The sequence below is a fragment of the Brachyistius frenatus genome, unplaced genomic scaffold, assembly GCF_029030835.1.
Source record: "Brachyistius frenatus isolate BFR_SWC_R1_liver_20210118 unplaced genomic scaffold, ASM2903083v1 Contig_18, whole genome shotgun sequence".
NCBI lineage: Eukaryota > Metazoa > Chordata > Actinopteri > Embiotocidae > Brachyistius > Brachyistius frenatus.
The window spans coordinates 4,634,320-4,660,745 of record NW_027210617.1 but is presented as its reverse complement, the minus strand read 5'-3'; the positions used below and the strand labels follow the sequence as shown (position 1 = coordinate 4,660,745).

Below are 26,426 nucleotides of genomic sequence, written 5' to 3'. Positions count from 1 at the left end.
TTTATCTTCATGCAGCAGAAATTAAAATCGCACCTGAAAAGGAGGGCATCAGTCAAAAAACCTGTGGCAGGAATGGTGTCCACAAGGGAGTGTTCATCTCTGACTAAACATGCAAAACGCTTGATATGGTCCTTTAAGGATGTGCTGTATGCTCACTCTGTGGTTAACTGTACAGCATGAGCTCAATGATGTGCGGTGAAATGAGGTTAGAAGGTCAAACTGTATTCTTTGACACTGGAAAGCAAAGTTTATACTGTAAAATGTGAAATCATTAAGATTTACTTTAAAAATAGAAGCAAACCAAACAGGATTAAAGCTGAATGGAAAGGAATCTCTACATCAATCGTAACCATTATGCAGAAAAATTCAAAGCACTCACAAACAACCTTCAAACAGACCTGAAGCCGCTGAAGCATGACTAAAAAAAAATCTCCAACCTACTCGCACAAAGAAAATTAATTCTCATACTCGCATCTAAACATTAATGCACACACTAAACACACCTCAGAAAGCATGTGAGCGCTTTTCTTAATGTGCTCTGGATTACACGCTTGTGTGACTCACCTGGTTCAGTAAACACACAGCACGCCTCGCGCGCTGGTGTGTGAGCCAGTTTGTGTTGGTGTGTCAGCGGACCCTAACGGGCCACAACCACAGGCATCGAGGCTCAGTAATTGTGCCAGCCAGGAAGAGTGAGTCTCGTGGTGCTTGTGTGTGGGTGTATGCAGGTGAGATATCATTACTTATAATAAATGCATCTTTATGTTTAATCACAGGGGGATTTGTGAACGTGCCCCTTTTCAGAGATGCACTGCTGCTCATTCAGTTAACATCAGAAAGCAGCAAAAATAACCAACTGAGCCTCTTTGTCACTGATAATCTAGTAACTACTGGATGAAGGGTGAACATGTCAATTTGAAATTGGAGCAGTTTCACAATAGCAGATCAGTTATTGATTATACCTTATTAAATCTGATGGTGTAGTCGAATTATTCTAGTAGTGTGGGGTTTGTTGTCACATGCTTACTATTCCTCCGTGCAACAAAATCATTATTTATTAAAAATATTTTGCAATGCATTGTCAGTAATTACTATTACTGTCTCCAAAAATTCAAATAGAAAGTTAAAAGAAAATAATACAGCATTACTGTTAATGAGAACGTAGTACTATACAGCTTTTATTAGATTTTCTACCAATTTACGATTTTATTGAGATTTGACTCCTTTTAGTAGGATGAGCAGATTATCATCTTGTTAAAGAGCAGAGGGACAGATGTTATTAACTTATAGTATTGTGTTATTATTGCAGAAATATTCAGGTCTGCTTGAGCTACAGCTGGAAGAGCTTCACTTTGTCTTGATCAAGGACACTTGTGAAGGCCAGATGGTTCCTCATTGGTCACCTAACTCCTTCTCTTGCCCTGCCGCCATTTCCTGCTCTCGTACGTGCAGGATTGTGTGCCGACTTACTTCATGCATCGGGAGTAGAGCTGGCATCGCGCCACCGGTACTCTGACCACACAGGAGGGGAAAGTGAGGAGGAGCGTATGGCTCACCCGGTCCAGAGTCAGAGACAACAGCTGCCTGGCCTGCGGAGAGTCCGCGGCACACCTGCAAAACACAAATACACAAACAGGCAGACACACGCAGAACAAAAAAATGCATTAGGCAATTTCAATTACCAGACCGAGGCTGAACATTAAACCTCTGACCTCACTCTGAGCATTACATCGGGGGGAAAACATTCCCCATGACTCGATGTGAAACACAACTAAAACATAAACAGCTCTATAAATAACGTTCATAATGAAAGTGAAATCGACGAGAGGCCATCTGTGTAGCCGAATGTTACGGTGTCAACCCAAATATGCGCTGCGCTGATTGTAGAAGTCCAAGGGGTCGGCTTGCCATCAAAAACAGCAGCCAGCAGCTGAATCGCTTCTAATTGGCACTTAAAGCTACGATAGCTGGCACCAACCTGCCTCCCTGCAACAGATTTATACCTTTTTATGCACATGTGCACTCATGCATCAGTTGTATCTGGATGGTTTATGGTAATAACATTGCGGCGGGCCCACAGTCATTAAGAAGAATCTATCATTCTGCTAAGGCCAAGCTGTGAGTCATTCTTCACAGCCAATATCACAAAAGGCAGGGAAAAGAAGAGGGAGAGATGTGGAGAGAGTAAAAAAAAAAGAAACAGAATAAACAAGTATCAAACACAGGAAAATAGCAAGGAAACAAACAGAGACTGGTGAAAAGAAAACAGAACCAACATAAGACAGCGTAGGAAATAGAAGATACAGACTCGGTTAGTATTAAATCTCTTTCAGGTCATTTCCTGGTTAATTATGGCAACCAGCCTATCACAGATCAGTGATTTCTATCTGCGCTGACTTCTCAAACGATAACTGTGTTAGTGTTTCTGTTTCTGTGTAACCTGGGACTTTTTACGGGGCATTTCTTTGGCTGTGAATGTAAGGTGAGGTTGAGGAGGGCTTGGCCTGGAGACAAAAAAAAAAAAATGGTGCGGCTTTGCTCTGTCTCCTGATTAGGTGCCTGCTGTGATAGCTGGACTGTCACTGACCTCCTCGTGAGCTCACCATGCACACCAAATTATCCCTCGCACACTGGCTTCCGTCCACACAGCAGCTCATTCATCACACAGTCCCCTCATTTTCACTCGCAATCACCATCCCTCATTTTGTCACATCGGAGACAGAAATTGGTGGGCATATTTTATAGGAGATGGAAAAAGACAGAAGTTTATAATATGAGTGAAACAGTCCAAATAGACTGGATTCTGCTATGTAGATAAAGAGCGTTTCCAGCCAGTTAGTTCAAGAAACAATACGGTTTCCACCTTTTGGAGGAAAGTGGCATGTATATCAGTGTGTAAAATTACCACAACAGAGAGCTAGTGTTTAGAAACATGAACTTTCTTTTCAAAATGCCTCTAATTAGCCTCAGCAAAAGATAATCACCAGCCAAATCCGCCTGCATCTGTGTGACAATTTTCCTCCCCCGACCCTTTAGTCATCCACCATGTGGAACAGCTCATCTCAACAAAGAACCAAAAGCACAAAATGATGACTGAAAAGGCACCGTACCCAGTGTTCATTATGTAATGATGGGCATCGGTGAAGCTTCAGAGCCGCGTGCGTCACATCAAATGCTAATTAGAAAGAGGCAACAAGCCCAAGCTGCTCTAATCTTTTGTCAAGATCCAGATATTAAATGTGATTCAGCGCCACACTGAAGATAAGGGGTCAACGTTCCTGAGAAAGTGTAACTTTGGTCAAGGATAATGTGATTTTTATCATTATTTCATTACTTTCAGACGTTCTCCTCCTAATGCTGTTCTACAGTGTGTCTCAGACTCATTAGAAGATATTCAGATTTCTTGATAATAAATATTAGTTTTTTGTTTTTTTTTCTCTTTGCCCTATTTCTATTCTCTGCATGAGGTTGCATCATCTCAGATCCTGCACAATTATGTGCTTTACACAGAGAGAAGGTGAGGTTTTCTGTATAATTCGGGACACGTCTTGTTTCCAGGACATATCAGGATTTTTCTTTTCCTTCCCGCGACTCTTTTTCTGGGGGCATCACACCACCAGCTCCCCTCACCGAGTACACATCAAACCCAGATGTCACGTAACCCCCTTCCTGGCAGGGCCTTCCTGCTGTATGCCATCTCTGTGAGATACTTCACATCACTTTACAGATTTGTGCCTCGAGAAATAATAAAGAAATGCTAATTAACCTTTTTTGCCAAGAGTTAAGTGAGAATATATTTACACTGCCTTTATGCCGACACAGGAAATATTAAGCTACAGCTTGCAGCCAGCTAGCTTAGCTTAGTATAGAGAGTGGAGACAAAGGGAAACATCTGGCCTGAATGAAAAAAAAAAAAGAAAAAAGAAGCACCTCTAAAGCTTCCTAATTAACATTTCACATACTAACCTCATAATTAATGACAACTTAAGGAACAATCTGGCCCACAACCACCCAAAAAACACACTTTGTTTTTATAGGAAATATACGAATGATACATGTGTTAATTAATGATCTTGGGGGTGTCATTAGGTGTTTGCTTTGCTAATTGTCTCCTCACTGTTGCGTCATATGAAAACAATAGACACTTTTCTCATCAAAATCTCAGCATGAAATAACATGCATATTTCCTAAAATGTCAATACTATTCTTATAACAGCTATCAGCCCATACATTGTGGGTTATCATCTTACTTATCAGGGTTGAATCCCTCTAATTCCTCAAGGAAGATGTTGCTGTTGGTAACGGTGTTGTCTTGGTTGGGCATAATGAGGAACTTGAGGATGGTCCCTCTGCTGGACCCGAGGAAGAGGACAGTACGGTTCCTATAGGGCCCGGCCTCCGTGTCCACCACAATCTTATTTAGCTGGTACCTGAAGCGCAGGAGACAGACAGAGCACTGCATTAATGCCACAGAGCTGTTTACTTCCATGGAACCTAAAAACATAGTCAAGTAGCTCCTGGAGGCAAGTTTATGATTTAAGTGCATTACAACTGATTGGTTTAGGTGTAAAATACTGACTCTTGTGAATCTAAATCATAATATGCCATTTTCTCTTGAGTCGCTGCAGAACGAAATGAATTCCACAGAGAAGAAACTGCTCATCAAATTTGCATAATAAACTAATTACGACAGACGTTTCAGTCATTAATAATATCAGTCAAGTAAATGGGCTTGTCCCAGAACAATAGCAGGGTGCTGCTGAGCTACAGAAAGTCCTGTGTGAGAGTCAATAGACGAGAATTGAAGCCATGTTGTGCCGAGTGTTTAATATTCCTCATACATCCAGTCCCCATAATCCCCCGGTGGCTGGTCGGCAGGGGGGCTCCATACGGCGGATAGTGGAGAGAGAGAAAGAGGCATCCGAGTCTTTATGGGGGACTTGATGTGCTGCAGCCGCCTGCCTGCTAACACAAGCTTCAACCCCGAACCAGGATAACTTCAACAGAAGTCCACAGCCTCAGAACACGTGTTTTGTCATGTATATTTCTCTGTGTTTATATGTGTTGGCAACCTTGTCTCCTACACCGTAAAACATCGTACAGGAATTTGGAGGACTTCAAATAACGAGTTCCGGTCATTTACTTGCTGATTGTTCACTAAACTCGATACAAACATAAAAAAACAAACAAAAAGCATTGTGTGTCAAAATATAACCATGAAAAATATTTTATATCCTTTAATTGTTATGAGCATATACTAGAAAAAAAAAAAAAAAAGAATAATGCTGTTCTGCAAATGCGTATTATATGGATATTTTGCAACTTGTTCATTAAAATCGTCTCCTCATTATGTTGATAAGAAACATAGAAGTAGATCCAGCATATTTACAATATGATTATATGTTTCACTGCTGATCTGAGTTCAGCCTCACCTGACCATGGTTCTGACAATCCAGGGTCTCTGTCCGAGGGATGGGACCGCCTCATCCATCAGAGGATGGGTCTTGACAAAGTTTAGCATCTCATCGGGGAAAGAGTTGGAGGAGTTAAACCTGGATCCTTGAACAGCACAGCCACCAGGTCTGAAGACAACAAGAGTCAGCACGCTAAGCAGAAAGTACAGAATATGTCTAAATACTTCATGGCTCAAGAAAGAGGTGTTTATTAATTAAGCAGTCTAGACTATCTGAGTGTCTCACATTCAGACAGATACAACTTTTGCAGCAATAGATTAACTTGATTTTGTCAGAGGAATCTCACACTTGAAATATTCAGAAAGTGATGGATAAATTGCGCCTTTTGATTATTGGAAAGGAAGCTATATCCTTATCAAAATGAATTTCCACCTCTATGTGACTTTCAGTTTGATAAACGCACTTCCACATGCTGCAATACTGTATGCAGTATGTCCCACAGTAGAATAAGTCTGCTATCACAGTGTAACAAAAAGTTATAAAAAGTGACCAAGAGCAAAATTTATTCTAGTACTGAAACAAACAAAAAAAAAGTATGTTTTTGTGTTGTCTCTATTTCCTTTTGGAATAAAATCGAAATCAAACATGTGAACTCAAACGTGTAAATCACTTTCTAAAGCAGACTTAATGGCTAACTCTCTTAGTTCTTTGATAAAAACCTGAACACAGGTTCATAAAGAGATTACAGCCATGTGCACCTTGGCTTTGGGATGACTTCATCTGGCACCGGCGTCCAAATAGACTCGGGGGATTTCTGCTCCTTAAACCTCCCATCAAACACCGCAGCCAGCTGCTCCATGTCAAAGGCACACACCGCAGAACCCGGGATACTACAGAGACAGAGACAGGGTGGTGAGACAGTGGTAGATTGGGATAGAGACTGTTGACTGATAAAACACTTTGAGCTAGTACAAAATTACTGTCAGTCCTATGTCAAGTAAGCTTTACTTTGCTACAATGGTGCAAAAGGAAAAAGTGACAGGGAAAAAAAGATAAGGTAGATTAAACCTAGACTGAAAAATAGACTCTGAAATGTGAAATATGAAATAAGTTACAGTATAGCACGTCAATTGTATCATTATTGTGAGCGTGAGAAAGGGACTAACATCCAACGAAGATAACAAATTGGATTTGGGCTGTTCATCTTCTACAGTCAATGCTGGAACACAAAATAAATTATAACTGAGACGGGAAGAAAAACGGGGGAAGATAGATGCTGTCAACTCTGTGGCCAAAGAATAGATATGCAGCGGATGCAATAGTGAGATTAGGCCCATGAAACAATATTGGCTGGAATTCCTGGAATTAAAAACAGAAAAAAGGAAATGAGTCACAACATTTTCCGTCTTTCACGGAGTGAGGGACAAATCTCGTAAAGGAAACAAACCCTCCAAATCGTTCCAGTAAAAAAAAAAAAGAACGGTGCACCTCGGAGGCTGTTTAACTACTTGTGAACCCACCGACAGGGAGCAGAACATCTGCTCTCAGAAGTGTCCATAACTGAACCCCCACTGACTCACACAGAGTCAGACTATCTCTTCCGAGCCTGATGCTACAGTTTTGTATTTTGGCTGCAGAAATGAAGCATCACAGAGGCTGGAAATAAAGAGAGCAGTGTGAGGATGAGATAAGAAATGAGTTTTGAAAAAACATCCTGGGCTTCCTGCTCCCAGACTCCACTCTCTGCTCTCAATGTGTCCTCATCAATGACTAATGGCGTGCGTGGTGTGAAAACTAGTGACTAAGTATTAATACCGTTGAGATACACACATTTAAAAAGCCCCCGAGAGACTGAATCACCTGCAACCTGTTGCTACATGAATCCCACACAAATCCCTTTTGTTAAGTTCCTTCTTTCAGTATTTCTTTCCTAAAAAACATTAAGGTCCTGCTGGTGATTTGAAGGTCTGCGCAGCCTTGCCCCCGTGATTCTGTATCGAGCTGAGAGGTGTTTCTGTTGAGTGCCCCTTTGAAAGCCACAAAAGTGTTTGTTTGGAAAAGGCAGTGCCCGAAGGCTGGATTTTGGCTGCAGCGGGGAGCCGTGCTCTCCTGATGTGCCATTTGATCAGGTCACACCGTCTCCCTCAGTACTTATCATTCATAGGCAGGGATGTGACTCAACCCCGGCCAGCGTGGCGGAGCTGCAGGCGTATCTGTGGACGATACGGCGTCTCTCTGAGGACTGCAGGCACCAGATGTTATGTGTGACATGCCTGCCAGCTCTGCACCGGTGCCAGCTGGGCTTTCTTTCTCTACCTTCACTCCCCCCCACCAGCTCTCTATTTCCCTCTCGCTGCAGGTCAGTGGGTTTGCCCCGTGTAGGGCTCTGTGTCTTACAGAAGTAAGCCGAAAGGCCTTGGGCTGTTTGTTTTACCTGAGAATTATCTTAATTATTCTCATTTTCAGTCCATAGTACTCTCTCCCGCTCGTGTTCCTCAGTCGATGTCTGCTTTCTTTTATACAAATTAGATTTGTGTTAATTAAAGACTACTTCCCTTTGTGCACTTTTTGTTTGTCTCTTTCTGTCTGTCCAGTGGAACTTGTCCTTCCTCTTTCCCTTTGACAGGGGTTGATTGACAGGCTGTCCAGACAGGGTGCATATGGTGTTTGTTTGAGAGGGCTGCTATGGAGTCCTTCATCACTATTTAGCAAACTGACCGACAGCTTGAAATAACACAAAATGAGGGTGAGGAGAAGATGGTGAGTGTCAGGAAAGGTTTCACTGTCAGTCCTCTAATTAGAGGTTGAATGTTTATAAATTATAGACATAGAAATTCATCAGAATTATAAAAAATTATGATGTCATGTACCATTTAACCACATCAGGACAAATTTCTGTTCAAATGTTGTTGTTTTTAACTTTACAAGTTGACAATTACAGCAGGTCGTTGTACATTTTATGATATTATTTTCATAACTTAAGTTAACTTGAGTTTTTCACAGGATTTCATACTTTATTGTTTGACTCTACTCTCCATCAAACTTGGCATGAAGCAAGAGGGATATTTCTGTCAGCTAAATCATACAAACACTTTGGCCACCATGATGGAGCAAACTTTGCAGTGGCCAATGCATGCACTAAACTAATGACCTTTAGAAGAAATAACCAAAGGATTATTCTGTTTGTTCAACAGAACGAGGCTCCAAACGATGCCTTAAAGGAAAAGTTAGACGTGGGAAATGTGATTATGCATAAACATCTGATAACAGTGTGGTAAATATGAAGCTGGAACTAGGGCACTGTTTGCCAGCTATGGTTTTGTCCAAAGATAAAACAAAATCTTCCTCCCAGCACCTCCACAGCTCGCTAACTAACACAACATGTTCATGTTAAAAACTGTATGACAATCTGCAGTTAAACGGAGAATTAAGATCAAATGAATAATATTGTATCTAATCTATCTGCCTTTTTGAGAATTTGTATGGGTCCTAAAATTGTTGGTGATTTTTTAAACTTTTATCTTATTTTTTAAAAATTTGTTTTACAAAACATGGTACAAATATTTTAAGTCTAATAAAAACTATATAATAAAAAAATACTTTCATTTAAAGTCACTTACAAGTAGGCATTCATTTTTCTCTTGCTTTCTCTGTACCTCTACACTTAATTTTCATTTTTAAAATCATTCCATCATCTTTTTACTTTAATTTATTCTCCAACAAACACCGTGCCTCTTTTATTCAAGCGATCCAGTTTCCTTGACCTTTTCACATCATGTCCCATGAACTTTTTCTTCCTTCTCTAATCTAACTACTGTGGTTTATGTGGACAAGCGAACATCCCTGTATTTTTCTCGTGACATGGCTCTACTGTCAATACTTGCAGTGTTCCTTCCCCATCTCTCAGCCACTAGCTCGCTACCTTATTATGTATTCCTTTGCCTCCTCTACCTCTAGGCCCAGGGGGTCTACCCTGCACATCTGTGTATCCTCCCCCTGTGCCAAACTTCTCTTGGCATCATAAACATGTTCTCCTCCTGCTCCATGTCCTCCTCATTTCCCTTCTGCTGCATTTTCCCAGAGGAACATGCTGCTGTCTGACCCAGTCACAAAGGATTTATTTTCAACCAAAACCAAACAGGGCCTCCCACTCTCAGGATGCACCAGATTGACTTTATTTTGCATCCGATGTTTTCCTTGCATTCCTACGCGGCTCCATTAAACCTAATGAGCCTATGTCAGTCCACTCCTGAAGCAACAGACAGTTTCAGCTGCCAAAACAACAACTACAAAATAATGAGAATTAGTTGTTTTCAATACCAGTCCAGTGCAGCACAATGACGGCAAGTCTTCCATTTGACATCTTGCTGCTGTTATTTTGACATACACCCGCTTATCTGAGTTGCTAAATAAACCAGAAAATCTTTCTTCACCCCGGTCTCATATTCTTATTCTCTCTCTTTTCAGTTTGTTGTTGCTCCCGATGCATCTTTCACCTCTTGAGCATCAGGTGTGTGAGTGCAGGAGGTGCTCAGTAGGAAATCAGAGCTCTTCTTTCATCCCTCCTTGAGAGGAATGTCTCTGGACTCCAGAGGTGGATGAACAAAGGAAAATGGCAACCGGGGGTGATGTTATAGTCTGGAAACAGAGACTGAAGGATCCCACAAATGCAACTTTAATGCTAGTACTGTATGTGGCTGTAAAATCATCCACGAGGAGTAACTCCAGAGTGTCCATGGAAGACAGTAAAACCTTGACTTCATCCCGTCATTCCCATACTACGAGTCCAATATATGCTGCATGGGGCCAAATGGCAGTAGTGAATAGCTCTTCCTCCACTCCCAGGTCCTGTTTCACACTGTTTTCACTGCACGCTGCCAGCCAAAGCAATTTGTCTGGCAAGCATTTAGCTAGTGTGGCGCAGGGGGCCACGTGGGGCCAGTGGAAGTTTTGCAGCTCACCTCACACATTCTCTCTATCTTTTTGTGCTCATTTTCCTCTATCACACATCTCCTTATCTGTCCATCTAAGCCTTCCTTTTCCTCCTGTCTTGGCTGGCAGTTATTTCAAATAGGACCCAGTAGCAGGTTACCCAGGCAGGGGTGGGTATGTGTGCTCAGCTGGTTCTCCTCTGTGGTGAGCTATAAATGCTGTTATCTGGGAACCATTGTGAGTGTTTTTGAATGTGTGTGTGTGTGTGTGTGTGTGTGTGTGTGTGTGTGTGTGTGTGTGTGTGTGTGTGTGTGTGTGTGTGTGTGTGTGTGTGTGTGTGTGTGTGTGTGTGTGTGTGTGTGTGTGTGTGTGTGTAGCATCCATCTGTCTTTGCAGGCAGTGGCCTCCTCTTCGCAGCGTAGCTCTTTCCAAACCCGCAGATAAGATGCAGCTGATGAAACAATTTTAGATCTCAGAGAGCGGGGGATACACGTGTTGTCCATTATTGACTTCCTCGTCCTTGAGTTTCTCATCCATCTCTTCCTCTCTTGCTCACCGTCTCCCTCTCTGCCTTTTCTCCTTTTACATTTACTTTCTCTTTTTTTTCCCCCTTCGTCTTTCCTGTCTGTTACTGTGAGGTCAGGAGTGCGCTGGTAAGAGATGCTGTAGAGGCTTATTTCTACATTCAGATGCTGTATTTAAGTGAAAAAACATTGATACGACACCACTTCTAAGTGTTTGCTATAATGTCCTTGCACTACACTTGCACTGTAAGTGCTATCCAGGCCATTCAGGTCATGAATTATGAGTGGGCCATCACAAAAAAACTATACTGAATTCTTGAGTATGAGTTGAGCCACTTAGACTGCAATATGAAGAGAATATTTCTTCCTGTGCAGCTTGGAGGATGTGGCTACAAACATGGGATATAATAAACAATTGAGTATCACACTAGTTTTAAAATTACATCATCCAAAAGTGCTCTTTGGAAGTATGTTCACACAAAGCATTATAAGCAGATTACGCTTAACTGTATCACAAAAGAGACATGGGAATAAATAAAAATGTGTCTCTGTAACGTAGGCACAATTCTGTATTTAATACATCTAAAGGATTGAATGTATATCGTTTGGCATACATAAATATATTTGTTACATTCCCTTCTTTTCTCTGTTGTTGGTCTCTGGTTTACTGTTTGTGTTGTCTTCGGCTCTGCAAATACACAATAATCCCCCATATACCAAGTCCCATCCCCCTCTCCTCCCCTCTCCTCCCCTCTCCTCCCCTCTCCTCTCCTCTCCTCTTGTTTCTCACCTTTTTTCAATTTAATCTTGTCTTTCAACAAATCACCCTTTTGTCCTCAAAGAAAGTGTCCCATGTGTCTTAAATTACCCTGTACCCCACAATCTTGACCTCAACAGCCACTTTCATCTTTCTGCTTTTCTCTGCTTGGCTTGTGGGAAACTTTGCTCTTTAAGACTTCACAGGAAGGCGAAAGAACAAACTACGGTGGTCCACTAAATTTTCAAGGTGAGTCATGTCAGTGCGATTACACTCGATTGTCTATCTCAGTCTCCATGGGAAAGATGTCGAAATGTGTTTCAAAGTATGTGTATTTGTTCCAAAACACTGAATTAATACTCTTCTCTCTCTGGGACAGCGCTGAAATGTCTTCACTTCAGCCCTCAAAGTCACACATGTGCACACCCACAAATAAGCAACACACAAAAAACACATTTGAAGTCAGACAGGTTCAGTGATCTACCGAGGTGATTCCCAACCAGGGCTGCCGTTGTTTAGGGGTATGTGGAAATATTAGCAGTAATGTGAAGAGTAGTAATTTGAAAACAATAAAAAAAAATGCAATTTGATGTTTGTTTTTTTGTTTTTTTAAGATCTCCAGATTGAGCCAGAAGGAAAACATGAATATCCCATGTTGAGAAATGCATGCAAATTACAGTATTAGCTAGTGTTCAGATAAATTGATACAGTTATCTTAAACTAATTGTTAAATGATGACATACACTATTATGTAATACAAAACTGTGATGGAAAAGTAATTTATGGTTAAAATCTATAATTAATGATGACTGAGAAATGTTTGAAATAGATGGGGGTGTTGATGAAAGGGTACGTGAATTCATGTGACAAGGCTGTGGGGGGAAACTGATGAAAAGCCTTGTAATCAATGATCTTAAGTGTCCTTGTGCGCACACATGGCAGAGAGAGAGAAAGCCATACTTGTGCGTTTCTGTTGTACCTGTTGGCCGGTGTGGAGAACACCCCCAGGATGATGTCCCTGCCGTGCATCCTGATGATGGGGCTGGTGGAGTGGAGCAGGTTAAAATAGAAGTGGGAATCGCCGGGCACGGAGCAGTTCAGGCGAGCCTTCAGAAAGGACGTCCACTGCTTCTCCAGGACGCGCTGGGAACCGCCCTGATCGCGTTTGCACACTCGGGCCACACGTGACACCACCACCTTGGGAGTAGTCAGGCAGAGATGCAGATGTAAGTGTAAATAATGCCTGTGTAATACACATCTGCAATATACTGACTTATTGCCCACATATTACTGCAATGATAAGCTGTGGAGTTAGATAATATCTCATGAGGTTTGGGATTGATCTTCAAAAAAGGCATACTTAAAAGCTCCTTTCAACTCCAAGGCGATTTCTAAAGAGTCATTTGCATGCTGTTTGCTATGTGGAAACCCTGTTTTGACAGATCATTGTTTTATAATGGTAAATTCAATATCAATTATTCATGAAAATGTCACGGCATCTCAACATTGCTACTTTGAACACACAATAGTGATGCTGTTTAACGATCCATTTACTCTGCTCTCAGTAAACATGTCAAAGCCAGAGACCTTGTGAAACCACTTCTCCCCAAGTGTGAACTGCTAATTTATTAAAAGAGCAGGTTTCTTGGTGCGGCTATTATTTAATAAAGCTGGACCTCACCTCCAGTAAGGACAGGAAATATACAGAGTTGCAATAAAAATAAAAAATAAAATGTTTTCTCAGGTTAATACAGACATGAGCTGTTTGGTCAGACCGTCATTTGTTGGATTAGATATGCATACAAACAAATAGAAGGATAAAAGGTCACTGTAACTGTGGGAAAAGAGGTGATACTGACATGAAAATAATAACAGTATATATATATATATATATATATATATATAGTATGGCGGTATTAGAACAGCGCCTCCTTTCATGGTTGTATTATAACGACAAATTTACACATTCATCTGCAGTCCTTTTAAAAAGGTGAATGGACCAGCAGCCCTCTTGTGTGAATACTGAGAGTTCAGAAGGAAAGGAGAATTTGATATTTCCATTGGAATGACTTCTATACCTTCTCCAAGTAATTGAACTCCATGGCTATCTCTCTGAAGAAGAAGTAGATGTGCGGTCCCCACTCAACAGCGCTGACAAAATATGGCTCTGTGTTGTAAGACAGAAAAAAAGTTAGAGGAAGAAAGATTATATAGATGGACCACATGAAAGCATACAGCAAACAGCATTTACCAATGCATCATTACACTGGGTGTTAATTCCCAGAACACCCAAGTAGCACGAGGGCAGGGAGGAAGAGGCACAAGCCATGCTTAATTTCATTACATGGTGAAAAGGGATTTCACAGCAAACAATAAGCGCATTATGACTCCCTGAGAAACGAGTTTCATGCTTTATATTTAGGCACTATTACAGACAGGACGTTCGACAACCTGTGTCAGCATTAAGTTTGACCATGATGAGGACGGTCATGTCAAAGAGCAGTAAGTCTGACAGCTTCGTGTCCCGGCGACCTGAACGTGGAGCTCTGAGCCGGCTGCTGACTCAGACCTCTACTACTGACACATGTATTGATCCGGCATGCTGCTAAGTAATGTGGAAGCACGCGCTCAAACCATCAGACTGTGAGGACATCAGCAGCAGGCATTATGCTGAATAGAAGACGTGCTTGATAAAACTGCTCTGACGTAGCTACACTTAATTACACAGTGACACACACACACACACACACACACACACACACACACACACACACACACACACACACACACACACACACACACACACACACACACACACACACACACACACACACACACACACACGTGTCTGTAGGTACCTCTGAACCACTTGGAGTCATGCTTGACAGTGCGCAGAGCAGGACTGTCCCCGAGGCTGCGATAGATCACTGCATCAATGGCCAGGAAGTCTGTCACAGTGGCCGTAAACAGATTCCCTTCTGACACAAACACACACACACACAAACATTGGTGAGTTGGACGGCCTGCCGAAGCAACAACATAACTGCAAACAATGAAGTCAGAGTTCTCCAAAGACCTGAATCATAAACATGATTTGACTGAGCAGTCAACAATGTAATTGTAGTAAGATAATTGCAGTTTTGCAACACTCCCACACAAACCCCCTACCCCCGCCCCAGTTTTTTTTTTTTTTTTTTTTTTTTTTACTGCCAGTTAATATCAGATAAGGGGCTGATGGCTAAACAGTAACGGCTCCCCAGTTTCAGCCACAGAAAACTGTTGATTTGATTATTACCGAAGTGTTTAAATCTGATGAAGTAAACAAGGGAGTTGAATAAAACGGGATGAATTTGAAAATTCACATATGGTGTTTTGTTGAGCTTAGAGTATTTTAAGGGATTAAAAACATCTTTTCATGGAGGAACAAGGATATTTCAGAGTTTCCATTCATTCTTCATTGCTGTGTGGCAGCGCATTGAGTCACAGTTCTGCACGATCCGAGTGCCGGTGAGGAGAAAACAAAAGGCCAGCCTTACCTGCAAACAGAGCTACATTTGCGTGTTTGGGGTCATAGGGGCATCTCGCCATCCCACTGACCGTGTCTCCTATCATCTCTAGAGTGTCTCCCTGTGAAATCACACACACGTAAACACACAGATGCATGCATCAATCAGCAAAAAATATAAATGCATCCACAGCAGCATCATGAAAACAAGCCACGAGAGAATGGCAATTACGGAGCGTTACCATAAGTGCAAACTGATGATTTAATGGTGGCAATTAGGCACAGCAGCAAACAACAAGAGAGTCACATTCTCATGCATAAATATGACAAACACACACACACACACACACACACACACACACACACACACACACACACAGGGATCCATACCAACGCGTGAAGTCACGTTAATAATTCACCCAAGTTTGCAGCTCATATTTACACCCAAACATGTGGTGAAATCTCTGCTTCTCTCTCTGTCAACCACCCAAACACACAACAGGGTAGCCACAAGCAACTATTTCAAGAGAACAGCAGAGTTTCAGCACTTTAATTCTCAGACACAGTTGAAAATGAAATAATTTATAGATGTCATTTCATTAAAACACAGCTATAAATAAAGCAGTAGCTAGCATCACTAACTAGTCCCCAGAGAAACAGGTAGCCCATCAGGCATAGACAGGTGTGTTACACACTGTTGTAGAATGTCATTAATGGATGACAGATAATGGGCTGTGCACATCTCACTGTTCCACTGTTACGCTGTTTGAAATGTGAGACTGAAAATAACATTTATCTGAAAAAGCCTTTGATAGTGAAAGGATTTCTCTCTCTCTCTCTCTCTCTCTCTCTCTCTCTCTCTCTCTCTCCAACTCAACTGCCTTCATTCCTCATTTAATATCACCGCAGACTGATGTGAAATCAGCCGAGCCGATGATTAATATTTATGTGCAGTTTTTCTTCCACAAGTTTGAAATTGTTACTGTAATTGCGTAAGACAGGGATTGGCTGGGAAGTGAAGAACACTTAGCAGCATGGTGGAGGATTCAGGTGAGTTGCTGCTTGATGGATACAAACTTTCAGGGTTTGACAAAGGTATTTTGGGAGGGAGAAGGGAAATATTCAGAAAACACTGTCTAATTGTTTGAATCAGGACAGTCAACACTTACACTTGTAGCTCGAACCCTGCTGGCTTTTAAATTTAGCCTCTATCTGTGGAGCTGCTACTCTCTCTTTACCCAAAGGAAAAACTAAATCGAACCAGGAAACCAAGTCACGACTCCAGCCTTACTCTTTGAATACCCTCCTCTTCCTCTGTGTTCTTCTTGATTTTCCGTCTCTGATTCTCAATGAAAACAAGCTCGGCAGACCACAAAGTTTAACCACCGAGAAATAACAACTGTTGTATCTCAGGAAAACAAGGCACTGGAGCTGCCAGACAACAGGGATAAATAACTCCTGGGGAAGAAGTCAACACCGCCTCAAGTGCTGAACAAACAACTCTAATCAAGCTGTACATTTTCACCCGAACAGACGTACTAATTGCGCAATAGAAGCGAGATCTCTATCCTGGAAAAAACAGATAAAGCTATTTGTCAATTACGTCAAGCCCCTGCACTGAAAATTAATGCATGGTTGGACCACTTGCAGGTCTGTGACATAGACTGCAGAGCTGTAGTGGCAGGTGTGATCAAGAGTGTTTACTTACAGTATAGTTGGCACATAGCGGGTTGAAGGCATTGGTCCCACACAGAAACAGGCCTCCTTGTCTGCTGAGAAGCACCTTCATGAAGTTGCGGCATTCATCCTGCAGAAATGAGAGGCAGAAAGAAAGAGGAGCGCTTAATATGCAGGACGGGTGATACTGAGGAGAAGAAAGTCAAAATGATGGAGTAAATGAAAGGAAAACTGGGTTTGTTTTTCAGATGCTGATTATCCAAACCGCTCTGTGAAATGAAGCTTTTCAGTTGCCTGATGTGTGGAATTATCACACCATTAACACTGTCAATCATATTGATAGTCTGAAGGTAGTCTGCAGAGACTTCAAGTGTCTACCCACTTCACACACACACACACACACACACACACACACACACACACACACACACACACACACACACACACACACACACACACACACACACAAACACAACTTCTGTTGACTGACAGGCAGTAATCCAAACCAGCTCCAGGTTTTTAAAACAAGCAACAGATTTAAGGCTAATTTCTCCACCGTGAGGCGTCAAACCACAAGAAGCCGGCTTAATGGCCAAACAAAACCGGGTCACAGTTTCATTCTTCCACGTTCATTCTTTGAAAAGACAAGTCGTGACTCGTGTAAGCGCCGCATAATCACTGCTTTTGCCCCACAGTCCCAAAATGTAATAAATGTTGGTGCAGAGAAACTGAGAAAAATGACTTTGAAGTTAATCTCCAGCCTCGACAGAAGTACAGTGCCAGAGTGTTCACACATGCAACCTCTGATGTGCAGGTGTTCATCATAAAATTCAGCATTAGCACAAGTCGTTTCATTACGTTTGCCTACTTCAATATATTTATTATATCCAGTAACTTTTACTTACCTGTTTCAAAAGCTTCCTTTTACTTTACTATTTCAACCATTTATCCATTACTTGCAGCTCATTTTTAATCATTTAGCCACCAGCAAACTATTTATTCATTATCCTTCTTTCAGTTGACAGTTTGAAAGTTTTTCTATGTTGCAGTCAGAGACAATGTTTTGTAAAACTACATCACTTTTATGACCTAGACATTTTTTTTTGTAACTTTGAAGATTGCTTTTAAGCTCAAAAAAATAAAAAGACATATTTCCAGCTATTTCTGTGATGTGCAGTGCACTTATTACCAAAGGAGGTAATTACATATGATTCTCTATATACTAAGCAGCAGTTATACAAATAAAAAAATTTAAACAATTTTCCTTGACTTATAATTTTACCCAGCAATTTTATGGCAACTTTACAGTTTAGCTCTTACTCCACTCATTATTTCACTATCTAAACAGCACTTTCATCTAGTTCCAATTGAAAATGTGGCCACCATTTTTATGTAACTATTTTACCATTACTGTACTTTTAACTCATTACTATGGCTAGTTATCCAATTGAAAATGTGTACAATCCTTTTAGCAACCTTTATCAATAACCGTTAAAATATGATTTCTATTTCAAAGTTTCTCCATTACTTTAAGCTTCCATTTCTTTTAGATTTTTGTTTTAACTACATTCTGTATCTGCACAACTTCTTACCACCACTGAGATTCTGGCCTTATTGTAGATATGAGCTGTGACCAGTTCAAAGATTTTTTTTTTTCCTTCCTGAATTAATTTAAACTTTGAACAATTTTACTGATTTTTTTAAGCCTGAAGGAATAGAAGGTTTTTAGTATTAAAAATGCACTAGTAGTGGTAAAAGGCAGAGACATGATTTCAATTTAGACCATTTAGGAAATCAAAAATAAAAGTCATAAAGAAATATAACATACTTGAACACTTCTCAGATTTGTCTGAAATCCTGACATCCATGGTCTTAAAGGCTTTGCAACCAAAAAGTGACATGATAATAAACAAACATAGGACCTAACAAGACAGCAGTGAAACTCTGTGTGCAGGAATTTGTATTTCTTCATTGGTGCTGTGCACAGGACCTTTGACTCTTTAAAAGCCAAAAGGTACTGACAGCAGTTTGCAGAAGCGAGTCAGCCACCTGTGTGTCGAGAGTGAGTGGTGATGTACAGTAGATCACTGCGATAGCAGCCAGAAACCCCCTCCCAAAACTACAGTCCCAGCCAGGATGGCACCAGCTCTGACTCTCACACACACACACACACACACACACACACACACACACACACACACACACACACACACACACACACACACACACACACACACACACACACACACACACACACACACACGGAGTGCCATCAGAAAGCAGTAGTGGTGGTGATAGCTGGTATTCCAAATGACAGTATGCATGTGTGTGTGTGTGTTTGTGTGCAAGAGATCAGATGGAAAGCAGTGATATGAGAGACGGGTGAGTGTTATTCCAGATGCTCCACCCTGCACCCCTCTCCCCCGCTTTCCCACTTTTCTCCCTGCAGGGTTCTCGTTTTTCAACGGCAAAAAAAAGAAACAGGAAAGAAGGAAGTGTTTTCATGTGCAGGTGCGCAGTATGTGTGTGTGTGTGTGTGTGTGTGTGTGTGTGTGTGTGTGTGTGTGTGTGTGTGTGTGTGTGTGTGTGTGTGTGTGTGTGTGTGTGTGTGTGTGTGTGTGTGTGTGTGTGTGTGTGCGTGTGTGTGTGCCGGGGTGCGTGGGGTGTGTCAAGTGCGAGGTGTACATTTCTAACAGTGCAGCACTATGTGACAAATTGAGGCGTGACTGTGACAGTATACGTGTGTGTATGTCACCCCCCCCCCCCCCACATGTGTGCATGGTACATATAACTGAATATATGTTTAACTGTGTGCATGCACATATACTGGTGTGTGTATCTGGGTTTCACAGCACAGATGCATGCTCATGTGTGAGAATCATTTGCATGCTGTTTGTCGGCAGGGTTGCAGTCTGTCAGCTTGGTCAGAGCTGTAATCACAAAGCCAGATGAAACACTCTTAATAACAACCCAGTTCCACTGCCAGCATCTCAAAGATGGGAGTAAATAAGTAGAAGAGCCAAACACTGCACACATGTGTTCATTAAAATTTCCCCTCGGGGATTAATAAAGTGTATAAAATCAAAAAAATCAAAATCAAAAAATTTGGCAGTGCTTGTACACATAAAATTAAACATTTCAGGACTGTAGAATAAAAATAAGGTTAAGAGCCTTTGTAACGTTTCTGCTATTGAGTACTGATTTCCATTTGCACTTTAAAGACATCGTCAAAATTCATCCATCCCTTGCTGTAAACATACATTTCATTAACCCTTATTTGACTACTGCAGGAGGAAATATGGCACTCTCAGGTAGAAATGTTATTCTATTCAAAGCCTAATTCAGTCAGCAGGAATAAGATTTTAATGTGGCTTCCATGTTAAAAATACAAACCAATTATAAAGGATCAAGCAATGAATCACTGAATTAAACAATTAGATATAAATCCAAAAGCTGTATGTCCTGATACCCCCTTCTTTAACCCTCTGCTTCCTCCCCTCTCTCTGCACCCTCACTCTCTGGGCAGAATCCAGACAAAACGCCACCTGTGCTGGCTGGCAAGCCTTCCCGAGACCCAGACGACTGCAACCCTCCTCCTCCTCCTCCTCCTCTTCTTCCTCCCCCTCCTCCTGCTCCTCTTACTAACAGTGGCAGAGCTGCTGGGGCTCTGAAAAATTAATCTGCAGCACAGATGAGTTACAGAGGAGAACACGCCTTCGTATATGGACGTAGTTGTGAATGAAAAAGGAGATTTACAGAAGAATGAGGGGAGAAAAAGAGTGTGGAAAGATAGGGAGGGATGGTGCACAAGTGTAAGCATGTTTGAATATGCAAATCTTTATTTATATAAACTAGACACTGAGCAGGCAGCATGTCTTAATCAGTCCTTCACTCTTGAGGCAGATGTTAGCCAGACGACTTTGACTCAGCAGATGTTGACTGAGCAAGTGCATTCCTCGGCTGAGTCATTCTCAGCACAGGCACAGATATCATCATCCTTAGAAAACGTGCACATCCAAAAGTATTCATAGACATATAAATGCAAGCAATCACACACAGTCAGAGGATCGACAACAAGTTCTCTGTTGCTACAACAGACGTGCTCCAAACAACCTGCAGCAGTCAGACACCATTAAAGCCGAGGAGGCTCCACCTTCTGCATCTGCTTTCTATCTATTGTCCCAAATTCAATCTTTACTCTTAGATGATAAACAACTTTTTTATTTGGCCTCTGCTTGAGCTCAATGCTTGTTTTATATGATGATGCTTCATCCAAAACCTAATGAACCTCCAGCGACCATCAGCATTCTTGTGTTTGGTCTTACAAAACAGGTTATAATCGTAAAATCTTTTGCTCGTTTTCCTGCTTTAAGAGCAAGCACAGCATCTTTCATAGTCTAATAAAATAAAATAAGTTATCGTGATGACCTGCTTTAGTAATGTTTGCACAATAGGAGCCATCTAAGGAAGTACATCAGGGGGTCGTATTTAGCAAGCTGCTCCTCTAAATCTCCAAAGTTTCCATTACATGCCTGGCTGGTCCCCTGATGTTAGCAACCTAGGAGAAGACAGCGCTGCTCTGCCAAGAGCTGCCATTGAGCCAGAACTCTCCCACACACACACACACACACACACACACACACACACACACATACACGTTGTATACACAATACACACAGACACAAAGCCTTGGCGAACCCTATTCTCAACTCATTAACAACAGGTCTGTCATTTCCAGAAAAATCCCTGATGCACAATTCTGACTGAAAACAGAGTGACTCTCCATGGCAGCAGGAAAGTGTGTGTGCCTGTGTGCACGTGGGTGGAGGATAAATTAACAGAGGTACCAAATTAGCAGCAACGTGCCGTTCCGAGGGCTGCGGTCTTACTCAGCATGTTAAAGCTAATCCGCATCCCTCTGCAACCCTTCTTCGCTGTTTGATGGTAATTCTGACTGAACACACCACAAGCCACAAAAAAACAACAGACACAAGAGGAAGGGTGAGTGGGAGAAAGACTGAGATGATAGAGATATCAGGACAAATGAAGAGAGAAGGAGGGAAGGCGAGAGAGAAATATTTTTTTTTAAAACAGAGTTGTCCCAGCCAGTCAGCCATGTGGCAGCCTCAGCGGTGGAGCTGACCTGCAACAAGACCTACCGATCATGGGGTCAGCTGAGCCCCACTCCCTGGTGGACACACACACACACACACACACACACACACACACACACACACACACACACACACACACACACACACACACACACACACACACACACACACACACACACACACACACACACACACACACACTCACCATTCAATCATTGACAACAACACTTAACCTGCATCACCTCTGAACAGCTCCTCACCTCACAACCTGCTGAGAAAACCACAGCAAATTGTCATATAAACCAAATTGTAACAAGTAAATGCGACACCGTGCTGGCTTGTGAGAAAATAGGAAATATTTTTAAACAAGAGGGCCATAATAAGGCCGGCTTTAGTCCACCCCAGGACATATTTTTTGACTAAGTTTATGAGGATATCAAATATGTGCTTTGTTGTGCAACAGTATATATGGTAACTGCAGTGTATATTCCTAAGGGTGAAGGGGAACTCTACATATTATCCCATTTAATTACAGCACACTATAAGACTGAGGATAAATTAGGGATGGGACAAGATTTTCGAACATTGTGTGACTATCGTTCTTTCTAATTTCCCCTGTTTTTACCACCACCCAGTTATCTTGCATTACTTGCATCATGCAATGCATACACTGATCAATAATCAATGGCCAGGCAAAGTGAGGTTGATGCTGGATGTGCAGGCCCTCATCTTAAAGATGAAGGTAAAGACATGCTGCTCATAAGATTTGACCAAGGCGACTGTTTTACATGTTGGATGGCATTAATTGAGCCTGAGTTAAAGGTGAATAGTCAATTAATAATCAAAGAGTTCAGAGAAAATTTCAAATAGTATTTTTGCTTAAAATGTCCATCCCTAGGATACAAGTTGTACATAAACCAAAATAATGAAAAAAAAAAAAATGAAAAAAAAAAAAAAAAGAGCTGCAGGTAATTCACAGAACAGAAATATGAAACGTTGTTTTGTTTGTGTTCTTTTCTCCACATTTGATGCTTTTGGTAATCGCACCTCAACACCAAGATGGGAGTTTCATGATCGTCTAAAAAATAGTACTGTCTGAAGACAAGAAAAATAGACGGGTCTAGTATGAAAGATACGTGTAGAATGACGTATAGAATCAAAGAGCGGAAAAATGTTCCTCTACACACGTAGCATTGTTGAGATTAAAAAAAAACTAAAGAACCATAACTACAAGGTATGAAAGTGACTCCACGTGTGGTATTTGAAATGCACTAATTTAGCAGCCCAAAAAATGGGCAAAGAAGCCAAATCCTCTTTGATTGTCCAATCCAGAAGAGGCATTTGGATTGGACGATTGAAAACCCAGAGCTCCTCTGAGAGCACGCTCAACGCAATATTGATCAAACAATCTCGCTAAGTGCCGCTTGTAACGATGCCCAAGCGCTCTTCAAAAGCATTCTATACGGACCTGCCTTTGTTTGCGTGTGCCTGCCACGCTGCCATGGCCAGATGTGTTGGCACTGAGCCACCTATGGGAAACATCTGGCCCGCTATCTCTTGCTATCTCATGCTTTCATAAGAAGAGAAAGGTAAGAGTGGAATAAGGGGAGGAAATGACAGCAAGAGACAATCAAAAGGGCAAATATAGGGGAGATAAGGAGACAGCGGAAAGCAAAGGACAAAGGAAAATACGACAGGAATATGCAGAGGGAGTGACAACAAGGCTGACTGTTGCATTCATCGATGATCGTTTGGTCAACACAGGGGAAGAGAAAAGGCGAAAGAATTAGGATATTGAATTTTCAGCCTAATTAGGGAGAATACTATGTCCTTTGTGGTCAACCAAGCAGAAACATTTAATTACAAAACCAATTATGAGGTGGCGAATGTATCACATCTGACACAACCATCCCCCAAGCAGAACAGGACATTTTCAGGAGGTGAAGTGGAGGAGAGGGAAGAAAGGGATCAGGGGAGAGAGGATGAGGGAGGCACACAGGAAACAACTGCCTGACATGTGTTTGTGGAGATTTTCTTTTTAATTGCTTTCATGTATGTGTAGGAGAGAAACAAAGAGAGAAAAGATTAAAAAACAGACACTTAAAATCATGAATAAGTATGGATATATAGTGGACTGTATAATGTATGTAAGGGTTGGAAAACCCTTCATGTTCTTCCCTACATGTGTATAAGAACCTCCATGTTGCATCGTGTTCATGTGTGAAGCATTATTGGAGAAAATTATATATATTTTTTTATATTCCCGGAACGTAAGTCGACCTCCGACACGAGGATCAAGACAGCAAGAGGTGGTAATAAAAACAGCAGCTGCAGTGGTCTGATGAAATCAGGTGCAAAAGCCCTTCAGCTAACACTGCAGTAGGATAATACTGTATATCTAGATAATATTGATGTTGTGATATAAAATTTGTGTCGGTCACTAATCATGACATTAAAATATAGTTTCCATTATGGCATCTGCAGAGCTCAATGGTGAAATTACAGCTTAGTTTGAGTCTAAAAATTTACAGCACCATTCTGCAGTGTTAGAAGACCAAATAATCAAATATGAAGAAGCGAAATACACACACACACACACACACACACACACACACACACACACACACACACACACACACACACACACACACACACACACACACACACACACACACACACACACACACACACATATACACTTATTGTAGGTCTAAGCCAAGCTTCATCAGGATGAATATTTGACCAGAGGGATTAACAAAATGTATGATGACATCAAATAGAGCCCACCTGTGTTTTGACATGCAAGTTCATGTGGGATTTGTAGTTCTTAATCATGGGTGGGGGGGGGGGTTCAGTGCAGTAAAATGAATAGTGAATCCACGTGTGTGTTCACGTGACAGATGATTTTTAAAAGGCCCTTACAAAAAAAAAAAAACCCACATGAGTTTCCCATGTTTTCCACACGTTGCAACATATGATAACATGAGGAAAATCAAAGTTTTCACTTGGGAATCTACATGGGCTTCACACATTACAACATGAAAATGTTCCAAAATCATATGGACAAAATACATGTTTCACGTGACCAATCACATTTTTATGGGGTCACATGAGTTTTTAAACACGTGAAATTCATGTCATTTTTTTTTAAGATGTCTTTCCATAAGCATCGATAGCCATCAACCCAGGTAAAGAAAGTTATATCAAATTATTAGTTTGAATATATAATGATATTTGAGTATTACTCAGCACTAATATTAATGGAGTTATTTTATCTGTAAATGGTCTCTGAATTGAGTGTTGATCAAATGCACTGTATAGCTGTTGTGATTCTATCGTTATGAAGCTCTCTTTGTCTTTTATTGCTGCTATGGAGCAAAGCATCAATTTGTGGGTCCCTTATTTTTGGTCTGAACACAAGGATGCACATGAGCACACGAGTGATGCCACACACACTCCTCCAAAGGGTTTCACACTACTCTTGTTATCCACAGATGGTAGTGCTGAAAAATACTGTGAGCGTCAACATGGGTGAAAATGAAGGCGGTTTCAAATTTCACAATAAATTAAAAGTATATACTACTCATAACTATTGTAAATAAATTATTTGATAAAAGAAATTCATTAAATAATTTTTTGGGGTGAGAAACTGATTATAAACTTTGTCTGGAAATAAACTTTCTTTTTGTTGACCTTGTATAAGAGAGAGGTTAATTAAACTTTTGTTTTTTGTTTACATTGTACTGTTAGATGTGTGTAGTTCCAACTCTTTTCCTGGGTGTATCTTAGAGCGAAAAGAGCTGCATTTTCAGTTATATTTTTACAGCGAATATTTACACCAAAAAAAACATGGATTATCAGTAATACTCTGGTGAGTGAGTGCGTGTGGTGGAGAGTGTACGTGCATAGACACACACAATCACATCCATTCAAATGCGCCTGAGCCCAGAGAGCTGACTGAGAGCACCTGGCAGTGTTCTTATCTTCCTCACATTGCCGTGTGACTCACAGCATTACCACGCAGCACAGCCATTAGGGGCAAGAAGACCTTTCATATCTCAGTCAGCCCCATGGCTCTCCTCTGGGCTGGCCAACAGGGACCCCCCCCCCCCCTCCTCTTTGCTACACTTTTTGTCTCTGTCCCTCTATTCAGCATTGTGTTTCTGTCTGGCACTGTCTCACACAGATTTAATGTCAGGTGTTCTCTCACTGTTAAATAAGTCATTTTTTTCAATGCCTGGAGGGGACAGAGTCCATGTTTCCCCCATCAACCACAACCACCACCGCTGCACACACCCACACACACAGAAACACTGAATACGTGCTTGTTTATGTGTGGCAGACTGCAGCTAGGAATGTGTGTGTGTTGGAGATATAAGAGGTGTTCAAGCGTGGGCTGATGGCAGCTACTGGGACATTTCACCCCATCTCTTCCTCGCCGCCTCAGTTTCCTGACACCCACCTGCATTTTCTAAGGGCACACACCGCAGTCCAGACTCGTGA

General features: G+C 41.4%; 1 protein-coding gene across 1 annotated transcript in view; it reads right to left on the bottom strand.

Annotated features, from left to right (window-relative positions):
* Window positions 1-26,426, bottom strand: part of sema6bb (sema domain, transmembrane domain (TM), and cytoplasmic domain, (semaphorin) 6Bb) — a 120,915-nt gene that overhangs the window by 30,407 nt on the left and 64,082 nt on the right. The window contains exons 6-14 of the mRNA XM_069695008.1: window positions 16,841-16,939; window positions 15,164-15,254; window positions 14,486-14,605; window positions 13,706-13,794; window positions 12,607-12,824; window positions 6,173-6,304; window positions 5,433-5,582; window positions 4,251-4,430; window positions 1,471-1,611 (exon numbers count right to left, since the gene is read on the bottom strand). Of these exons, the coding sequence (XP_069551109.1) occupies window positions 1,471-1,611; window positions 4,251-4,430; window positions 5,433-5,582; window positions 6,173-6,304; window positions 12,607-12,824; window positions 13,706-13,794; window positions 14,486-14,605; window positions 15,164-15,254; window positions 16,841-16,939 (1,220 nt within the window). The remainder of the gene's footprint in view (window positions 1-1,470; window positions 1,612-4,250; window positions 4,431-5,432; window positions 5,583-6,172; window positions 6,305-12,606; window positions 12,825-13,705; window positions 13,795-14,485; window positions 14,606-15,163; window positions 15,255-16,840; window positions 16,940-26,426) is intronic.